We start from the raw sequence: 10,372 nt of genomic DNA, 5'->3' as shown, positions 1-10,372 counted from the left end.
CTTCAACTGTCCTATCAATTAAAGGCCTAAAATGCCCAAAAAATAATCTTAAAAAAACTCACATACATTTTTCACCAGTGGCCCTAATCCTCTTCCGTAAAGATGCAGAGACGGTTGCGCTGCAGAATGTTTTTGTGTTTAAATTTGCTGACACATGGTTTTAAGGGATTTGCCCTTACCAGTGTATCGCCGTGTGTACGTCGTCCATAGCAAACCCCTCCAACTGGATTCCAAATGTCCCAGTTAGATAGTAAATGCCATAAACATACTCTAAGTAAGACCTTACAATCATTCCCCGAAAGAATCAAGCAGGTCTGCCTTGTTGCATTATCCAAATTCTCTTCAAAACTTGCCATTTTTTACAGCGTGCAGCTTGCTGCCTCAAAGTTTGTTGTTGTTTCCCAAAGTGAATAGAGTGTGAAAACGACAATAGACAGGGAGCGGAAGGGACATCAGGCAACTATACTGGAAACGTACTTCCGTTGATCCCGACTAACCTGGTCATAGTACAACAACTGCTGCTGCAGCTGTTGGGGTTGGCAAGCCCAAGACTTTTTCTGTTGATCATAATATTTTGTCAAATAAACTGCATTCCATTGGCGGTTTAAATGAAATTTCTCTGGTAGAGTTTAGGTTGTTTTCAAATCAAGTCCTTTGATTCATAAAGGTGTCCCACCAGGATCAATATTATCCTACACCTCTTTATTAATATGTTATTTGTTCTAAACTCCAAAAAAGATATAGTATGCATTTTAAGAGATCTTTATCCCCATAAATATCCAATAAAACTCAACAAACTAGTGTCAGTTTCTTACTTGTATGTCCAGCATTCCTTCATCACTGCATACATTCGCTCTGGACATGCTGGCGGACACTCCATGCGGTTCCCACTGTCAATGAAGCGTATCACCTCTGGTCCTTTCATTTTCTAGACAAAATTAGGACACAAAAAGAGCTGTAATTCAACTTAATATGTACTATTATAACTGAAATGTGGATAGATTACTTTGATGATGCTCTGCATACACACGTGTTACCTTGTAAGGTTTCCCTCCGTAGGAAAAGGCCTCCCACATGGTAATACCAAAACTCCACACATCACTTTTACTGGAGAATTTGTGGAAGTTTATACATTCTGGAGCATACCACTTTAGAGGCCATTTACCTGCAGTTCGAGCCTGTACAACACAACATGTAGGACAACAAGCAGAAAGTCAATGAAAGGTAGGCTATATTAGTATTAATATTTAGAGCCAACATCCTGTAAGGGTACTTAAAGGGTAATGGGCCCTAGGGTGCTTTAAAGATGGGCAAAGGGTTCTGCAAAATGTTTTCATTTAATTTTTTGAACTTTAAACTTTTCTCCACATGACATTTTCTTAAGCTACATTTTAAATAGAAAGAGCAGAGTAGAATATATTAGGAGAAATAAGCCATACATATTGGCATCACTACATGTAAATGAAGAAATTACTAAAATGTAGGCTAATTAGCATTCCTAATTTGATCAACAGTTATGTTGATAAGTTCAATGTGTATCTGTAAATCTGCACAACAACAGCGCTTAAAATTGTTGTCTCCTTTCTTTTTTTGTGATTGAGTCCTATATTATTTCACTTAATAGTGATGTGAATTCATGTACTGTATGTCACAAGTGTATGATTGGTGGATGTGGACATTGAGGGACGGGTGGGGTTGCCAAGAAAAAAAGAAATCAGTGTAGGACGAATGTTTATCAAACAATGAAAGTCTTGTTGAATTCTACAGTCTAGTGTTCAGTTGCATGTTATTTCCTTGGAGTCAGGGATTCCTGGGAATTTCTGATCCCTACACTCCCTCCAGATGTAGGTCAGTAAACCAGTAAAAAGGAAATGAATTAAGTGTTTACTTTAGTTTCAACAAAGCCGGTAACACCTTTATGGGGAGATCAGTAATTCCCAGAAAACGCTGTCTGTTTGTGTTAGCTGCAATGCTAGGAATCTCTTTGCTTCCATCTTTTAGTGGTTCAACATTTGTGTCACTTTGTCTTGCAGCGCAACAATCTGATGATATGCACCTTGTAATAGTTGTCATCTGCTCCGAGGGCCTTGGAGAGCCCAAAGTCACTGATTTTGGCGTACTGTTGGTCGACCAGCAGGACGTTACGAGCTGCTAAGTCTCTGTGCACAAAGTTCTTTTCCTCCAGATACTTCATTCCCATTGACACCTGGTGCATCAGATTGACAATGTCCTCCACGGTAACAGTATCCCTGTGGGGACAAAAATACTGGTATTCACAAAAATCAGAAGATGATGAAAAATATGGTTGTATTTTTCCTTTTAGAAATGGAATGTTTTTCTTATTGAAACCAAGGGTCTGAGGATAAGAGGGTGTCGCATGTAATCTCTGCAAAACCTTGTGGTGCATACATTTGAGTAGTCGATTAAAGAGATAAAACTTATTTTGCTACACAAGAATGTGTTGAAAATGTTTTTTGGTAAACACTGGATACTTTTAACACTTAAAGCATCCGAAAATGCTGTAAATCAAACTATCTGAGAAGGGAAAATCCCTTTTTGGACTCCTCATTATATAAAGTAATGTCTAGAGAGAGGTCAAAAGTAGACACTGCTATATTTTAAGGTATTGCATGCTAAATAAAACAAATAAAGATTTGGATTTGGGGCTGCATAAAAATAGACTTGAATTGCAGTATAGGGTACTTTCCTTACCAAGTACCGGTATGTTATAAATTATGTGGAGCAACTTATACTGAAAATGTGTGTTCCTAAATTATCACATCCCCATGCTTCACTTACTTATTGTTGGAGAGGAACTTGTTGAGAGGTCCGGCCGAGGCCATCTCCATGACCAGCATCAGACTCTCAGCCTTACACAGTCCCAGCATGCGGACGATGAAGGGGTTGCTCAGCTGGTGCATGATCTCTGCCTCCCTCATCATCTCCTCCTGCACCAGCTTCTCGTTGTCACTCTTCAGCACTTTAATGGCCACATCGTACTGGCCCCTGAGAGAAGACAAAAATAACATTTTAGATGGGTGTCTGAACTTTAAAGATGGTATATGTGTACTTGCAAAACCATGTGGCATCTGGATGGGCACTGGGCCCAGTAGTGAAACTTTTATGTGGTTGTTGTTTGATAATGTTTCAGTCCTCACGAATCAGTCTTGAGAGTTCCTTTTTTGACGCAGCCAAAGTTCCCAGAGCCGAGCTCCACTTCATCATCTATCAGCAGCTGAGACCTCTGGATGTTGAACTTCCTCACTTCATTCGGGTTGTGGTACGGGTTGAATACACTGGAGTCCATCGGCAGAACCTCACGGTTTTTAGGCACGTCTTTCTTTACATCTGACGGTGCTAAAAGTGCAAACCCCACAGTAAGATTGCAATTGTTGAAAGGTTTTTACATGCTGTACATGCTAAACAGCTGTGGTATCTTTTTAAATTATTTTAAATATTTATATTGTTTTCTTGGAAACACTGCTTTCAAAAGTGTGTGTGATTGTGTGAGTTTGGAAATGCTGCTCCAGTAAGTAACTGTGAAAGGATAGCAAGCAGTGGTGGAAAGTACATTTTTACAGTACTTTAACTTGAGCATTTCCATTTTATGTTACTTAAAGGTCCCGTGGTATGAAAATGTCACTTTATGAGGTTTTTTAGCATTAATAGGAGTTCCCCCCAAGCCTGGCTACAGCCCCCAGTGGCTGAGGAGCTTGACTGATGGTGCCCCTTATGAGATCATAAGGGGGGACTCTGCCCGCCCAGAGAATTTGGCCCACCCATGAGTGACAGACATCATGGCTTTCAAACAAGTAAAGTGGCAGTTGGTCAAGGCCACATTGTGGGACCGGCTCTAGTGGCTGTAACACAAAGGCTCTGCACAAAGGCTGAATTTCAGGAAAGAGACTTCAGATACGGTATTAGGGGACCACTAAGTCCTATAAAAGCATCCACAGACCACCTTGTCATTTAATACATATACTGTGCTACATTTTAGTGGCAAATATTGTACTTTTTTCACTACATTTATCTGACAGGCCAAAGTTACTAGTTATTTTACAGATTAAGATTTTACACCCAAAGTACATGATCAGTATACAAAATATGGTGCACTGTTACAAATTAAACTACCCAACAATATATTAACTTTCACTCCACCTGCTGATACATAAATGCATAATAATATAACATAATACCATATTAATATTAAAATAGGCCTACTGTAATATTATGTACTTTTACTTTAATACTTTAAGTACATTTTACCGATAACACTTATATACTTTTACTTTTGAATGCAGGACTTTTACTTGTCAAGTATTTTACACTTTTGAATCAGTATTGGTCTGAATACTTCTTTTACTACTGATTGTGTCAATTTTTGTGTTTTGTACTGTTTTGTTTTTACTTCCTTATTCAGGATTTTTTTGTTTTATTTTAAAGGCCCATAGTGACCGCCATTGCAAACTACAATCTGTGGTATGTGTTGTTGGTTTATATACAGATTCCCTCAAACTTATTTAGCTGCAAGTGCATACAACAGAGCAGCTAAATATGTGTGTTTACAGTAATGTTGCAGTACAACTGTATGTGTAGTATAAGTGGTTTAAGCTGGTTGTACTTCAGGTGACTGACCTCGAGGTGGCGGTGTGTATCCATTTGTGCCGGGCCGTCTCTGAAAGCGTAACATTCCATTAAATTAATTTATCTCAGATAAAGAAACATATGCTGACTCAAACAGTGCAGGATGTTGTCACTACTCACTGTTGCGGGAAGACTGGGTGTCTCTGAAATATTACAAAACAGATTAGATTTAGGCTTATATCAACAATTTCAGTAGTATGAACAAGGATGTATGTTATAAATAACCCAAAAACATGAACTGGAAACTCATCGAGTTTTGCTGGTATTACACAATGTTGCCATGACTGAGAAAAGGAAATAAGATGTTCAGTAGACCCACTTCCAGCCGTTTTTCCGTTAACGCACGCCTCCCCAAGAATAGTCACCAGCCCATCAGCTTTCATCTTCAGGTACTCAACCAGCTGGAGAGATTAAGATAACATTACATCTAAATTCTAAAAATGTCTTCAGCTTCAACATGATCACTAGATAATGAATGAGGAATGACAGACCTGCCAGATTGTGTCAAACTTTGTTCCTTCTGGCATTGAGTATTTCCCTGATTTATCTTGGAGTATCTGGTAGTGGTACACTGTTTTCCCGTACATCATGGAGAGAGCAAAAGTACCTGACTCCTCTCTGTCTCTCACTCTAAGAAAAAATAAAACAGTGTTGCTTAAAACCTGCATGAAGATCTTTGACCTTTCGTTGACAAAGAAACAAGCCAAGAGGTGCAAAACATCCCCATGAGCAACTTACAGAAATTTTCCATCCGGTTGTGCTCCAGAGTAAAGCCTCCTCTCACCTTCCTGCCGGGTGATTTTACCATGAAACCAGGGCATCTTCTCGTGGGCCGTGGTGGCGATCAGTTTCTCTAGCTGAGGAGCTTGACTGATGATGGCCTGCTCCATCGCTTCTCCCTGAGCAGAAAAAATAGACATGAAGAATTCACACATTGAGGAACAAAGTCAAGCGATGTCTGTAAAAGGGTTTGTCATTGGACACCTGATATCCTGCAGAGATACTAATACAGCACTCTTAAAAATCTAAAAGTAGGCCATTAATAGCAAATTGTACTTAAAATAAGTACTGTTTATGCAGAGAAATGGCTCCTGTGACTGATATAATATGACAAATGATTTTCAGATCTCTAATACTGACGCATCGATGCATAAGGAGCATTTTTACTGTTGTAGCTGGTTTCTATGCAGCTATGTTTAACTACTTTATATGTTATTAGGTAGTTTGGCCCAGTTAGTTTGGTTTCCAATTTAGGGGTCAGCCATTCTCCAGTGGGTCACAAAATAAACATGAGGGGTCATGATTAATAAGTTGATAAATTGGAAACCAGTTGGAGACCATTGGTTTAATCTTGTTCAGTGTATTGTGTTTAATACCTTTTTATGTTGCTTATGTGATGCATTTTGTAGTGTACAATGTGTACAATGTACCTACATTATATCTGTCAAATGAATGTAGTGGAGCAAAAAGCACAACATTTCCATTTGAAATATATGAAGTAGAAGTAGAAAGTGAGAGACAATAGTGTCACAAAAGTGTACTAAAGTATAGTACTTGATTACATGTACTGCTAGTTTCCAATACTGCTGAGAGAGAGGGTCATAAGGACATTTCTTGCTCCTTTTCATTCATTCATTTATTCAAACCTTTATTTAACCAGGATAAAAAGTTCTTTGAGATTAAAAATCTCTTTTACAAGAGTGTCCTGGTCCCTGTTGAGCCCACATACATCTGGAGCCAGTTTGGCTATTCAGCTGAAGTACACCAGTGATAAAAGGCTACTGGTCTCAGTGTGTGACCTTCTGCAGCAGGAGACTAATTATAAAACTACAGGATTTTGGATTGAAGCCGGACTCCAGAGGGCCTGACCTCAAACTGAGTAAACAAAGACACTAAACAAATGAAAATGTGCAATTTCCAAAATCACATGGCTGTTCTGCTTATTTTGTCTGTCTGTGTATGTGTGTGTATTTAAAAATATTTCAGTAAGTGGGACTGTTTTCTCTGTAAGGGGTCCTTGCTGCCGGCACGTTTTAAGGCTTTAGGCTGTTTTGATTTAGGCTTTGGGAAATTTGTTTGTCTTTAATCCTCAAATGTGTGAGACAGCTGCTGTCACATGATCACATACAATTTTTTTGTCATGGTGAGTTAACCGAAATAACAACAATGGTGGTAAAAATGATATTTTAAAAATTAATCTGCAACATATCCTTCCAGAAAACTCTGAATAACTCAAGTAAAACACTGTAAATAGTCCTTAGGAACTTTTTATTTACTAGAAAGTAGTTCCAATAAAAACCGTTAACAGAAAGGAAAATATATATTACTTTATTTTATTTTTTTAACTGGCCAGTAGAAGAAGTATTCATACACTTTGGTTAAAGACAATACCACAATGTTAAAATGTTCCATAACAAGTGCAAGTCCTACATTTAAAATCCAACTTCTGACAAACAATTATCAGTCAAATATACTTATATCAAAAGTAAACGTCAGTCTGCAGTGAAATCCCAATGACGTTATTAGATTGTTATTACTGATGCAGCAATGTGAAAGCATTTCTCTGTTGTAGCTGGTTGAGATGGAGCTAGTTTTAACTTCTTTATTTACAGGACAGGTAGTCTAGTCCGGTGGTTTCCAACTCCGGGTTTGGGCCCCTCCAAAGGGTCACCAGATAAATCGGAGTGGTCGTAAGATGATTAATACAAGAGGGAAGAAGAAAAGATTCAATTCAGCTACATTTTTTTTCATATTTTAAAATTTTTAGAAACTATGAAGTATTGGATTATGTGATCTCTCGTTAACTTCTCACTTGTCATTGGAAGCGGTTATTAGAAATAGAAACTTTGTGAAAATGGTGAGGGAAAATCTCTCTTTGGGACACAGTTAACAGCAGATTGATATCTTAAATATGACAAGTTAAATGATTGTTTAATTTTTATCAATGTGTTGTGTTTTGTAAGTTTATTATAAATTTTAACTAAGTGTTTCTGTCAAATGAATGGAGTAAAGAGTAAAAGGTTTCCCTCTGTAATGTTGTAGGGAATACACACAGAGCTACGTACAAATGTATATACTCAAGTAACGTACATGTACCTCAAAATAGTACATAAATACCGTATTTGAGTAAATCTAATTAGCTACATCTCACCATCGGAACCTTTAATTACTAAATGCTTTTTATCCCTAATTCAATAATCTCTTTCATTTACATATTCGATTATACTACACTTTATTTTAACTTCTTGAAAAGTAAGAACTCTCACTTTTAGAGTCAACTGACTATAGGCCATTAAAGGTAACTGAACCACATTACCCAACAGCCTCAGTAGAGCCTCACCTCCAAGTTCCAGGTCTGCTTCACATACTCCCTCAGCATGTTTTCTCTCAGGTTGTCGAAGACGCCGGGACGTATCGGTATATCCGGGGAACGGTGACAGGGTTTCTTCAGGGTGCACACCAGCCCATCAGGGTCTTTGCTGTAAAACTCACAGAGCTCTGCAGGCCCACAGTGAGGCTTCCCTCCTGTGATGCAGAAAGTCCCGTTAAGCTGCCTCTCTATGGAGTAATGATGAAACTCCAGGTTCCACACAACAGACAGGACGTAGCCTCCCAGACTGCGGAGACATTGTCGCAGCAAGAAGATCCCGTCGGCCATCCCGGCCAGTTTCAGATGCTGCTCGGCCTCTGAGCGACTGATGCTGCCGTAGAAGAAAGGCAGGTCAGCCGCCGGGTCGATGGACATGGTGAGACCTGGGAGAGATCGGCTGGACTTTGACTTGGAGTCCTGGGTGTAGATAATGGAAATTAACTAGTAAGAAAGAAAGGGAAAACATTCAAGCAATGCCATGCATTTAAAAAAAGGCTGTGTGTTTAGGAAAATGCTGATTCAAAAGCCCAATGTGTGACTAGTACACTCACAGTGTGTGACCTTTAAACTTTTTAGCTCTTACTTTGCCTCCACTGTCTGCTCAAGCAACCCTAATTTCTCATTTACCAAATCCCAAAAAGCTATGGAAATACTTTCAATGCTACAAGTTTTTTACAAAAAGCAACAGAGACATCATCATGAGAACCTCACCTCCTCCTCTTCTCTTCTATGTTACTCACAAAGAGAAATTTAGTTTTTTTCAGGACTTTAAGCTCTGTGGTGTGCCTTATGTTTGGATGAGATCTTTAGCAAGAGGTAAGCATCCACAGGTTGTGACTGCATGAAGCTTGCAGACTAACAAACTGGTGACAAAAGCCACAACAGGAAGTTGCAGTCCGCCCTCAAAGCCTCCTTTCACCAGCCTCTTGTTCTTCCGTTAGACAGGTGCTTTTTTATTCTAGATAATTCCTTTTGCTTTAGAGACTCAAGTTTGTAAGTTTTCCTTCATGGGGGGAAAACTGTAAAGGGAAAGTTGACTCCACTCCAACGTTAAAACAACCACAATGTGATGTGTCTGGTAGGATTCTGATTTAGAGCTTCTGTAAAGGTGTCTGAAGACATAAAGATAAGATTAAAATTAGGCAGGTTTTGTCTGAAGTGTAGCACAATCATGTGCAGGTGAAAAAATGTTTAAAACAGAAATTGACAGAGGCCATAATGCGTCAGCACTCACGTCACATCACACAGGGACGGGATTATCTGAATATGTAGAAGTGCTTGTAATGAGGATTGAGATAAACTAAAAAGAAATAAGAGAAACAGGTTAGAGCTTAAACCATTTCCATCACAGTGTGTTGGAAACTTATCAGTCACTTATGATAACTTTGACGTGATAGATTTAATCTCCATCAGTTTCCGGTCTAGGTGTGAATGGAAAGTGTGTTGATTTGGGAGGTTTTCATCTTCATTGAAGTTACAGGTCTAAGATTTTCCCTGTTTTGCTGAAATGATTAGTAGTATAATTAAATAGTTACAGAAAATTACTAAAAAACTATTTTGATAACTGATTTATTGTTTAAGTAGTCATTTGTATAAGTCATATATATATTGCCGCATAACAAATATATATAGACTCACCTATAGGATTAATAGGAACACCATACTAATACTGTGTTTAACCCCCTTTTGCCTTCAGAACTGCCTTAATTCTGTGTGGCATTGATTCAACAAAGTGCTGAAAGTTGAGATCTGGTGACTGTGGGAGCCATTTTAATTCAGTGAGCTCATTTTCATGTTCAAGAAACCAATTTGAAATTATTCGAGCTTTGTGACATGGTGCATTATCTGGCTGGAAGTAGCCATCAGAGGATGGGTACATGGTGGCCATAAAGGGATGGACATAGTCAGAAACAATGCTCAGGTAGGCCGTGGCATTTAAACGATGCCCAATTGGCACTAAGGGGCCTGAAGTGTGCCAAGAAAACATCCCCCACACCATTACGCCACCACCAGCCTGCACAGTGGTAACAAGGCATGATGGATCCATGTTCTCATTCTGTTTACGCCAAATTCTGACTCTGTCATCTGAATGTCTCAACAGAAATCGAGACTCATCAGACCAGGCAACATTTTTCCAGTCTTCAACTGTCCAATTTTGGTGAGCTCTTGCTAATTGCAGCCTCTTTTTCCTATTTGTAGTGGAGATGAGTGGTACCCGGTGGGGTCTTCTGCTGTTGTAGCCCTCAAAGTTGTGCGTGTTGTGGCTTCACAAATGCTTTGCTGCATACTTCGGTTATGACAAGTGGTTATTTCAGTCAAAGTTGCTCTTCTATCAGCTTGAATCAGCCGGCCCATTCT

General features: G+C 39.0%; 1 protein-coding gene and 1 long non-coding RNA gene across 5 annotated transcripts in view; one reads left to right on the top strand and one right to left on the bottom strand.

The window, feature by feature from the left end:
- zap70 (zeta chain of T cell receptor associated protein kinase 70) overlaps positions 1–10,372 on the bottom strand; it is a 15,760-nt gene that overhangs the window by 1,118 nt on the left and 4,270 nt on the right. The window contains exons 1-12 of one of the 4 annotated variants that reach the window (XM_032524940.1): positions 8,726–8,750; positions 7,985–8,455; positions 5,383–5,543; positions 5,136–5,274; positions 4,964–5,045; positions 4,765–4,787; positions 4,636–4,675; positions 3,159–3,357; positions 2,800–3,006; positions 2,057–2,249; positions 1,038–1,178; positions 816–928 (exon numbers count right to left, since the gene is read on the bottom strand). In XM_032524940.1, coding sequence (XP_032380831.1) covers positions 816–928; positions 1,038–1,178; positions 2,057–2,249; positions 2,800–3,006; positions 3,159–3,357; positions 4,636–4,675; positions 4,765–4,787; positions 4,964–5,045; positions 5,136–5,274; positions 5,383–5,543; positions 7,985–8,389 — 1,703 coding nt within the window. In that variant the 5' untranslated portion in view covers positions 8,390–8,455; positions 8,726–8,750. Of the gene's footprint in view, positions 1–815; positions 929–1,037; positions 1,179–2,056; positions 2,250–2,799; positions 3,007–3,158; positions 3,358–4,635; positions 4,676–4,764; positions 4,788–4,963; positions 5,046–5,135; positions 5,275–5,382; positions 5,544–7,984; positions 8,456–8,725; positions 8,751–10,372 lie in introns of those variants that run through there. The other 3 variants (XM_032524939.1, XM_032524941.1, XM_032524942.1) reach the window with 3 other exon arrangements.
- Positions 3,486–10,372, top strand: part of LOC116694989 (uncharacterized) — an 11,428-nt gene continuing 4,541 nt past the window's right edge. The window contains exon 1 of the long non-coding RNA XR_004333328.1: positions 3,486–3,498. This is a non-coding gene — a long non-coding RNA (uncharacterized LOC116694989). The remainder of the gene's footprint in view (positions 3,499–10,372) is intronic.

This window comes from Etheostoma spectabile, chromosome 9 (genome assembly GCF_008692095.1).
Source record: "Etheostoma spectabile isolate EspeVRDwgs_2016 chromosome 9, UIUC_Espe_1.0, whole genome shotgun sequence".
NCBI lineage: Eukaryota > Metazoa > Chordata > Actinopteri > Perciformes > Percidae > Etheostoma > Etheostoma spectabile.
This window is presented reverse-complemented; position numbering and strand designations above follow the sequence as displayed.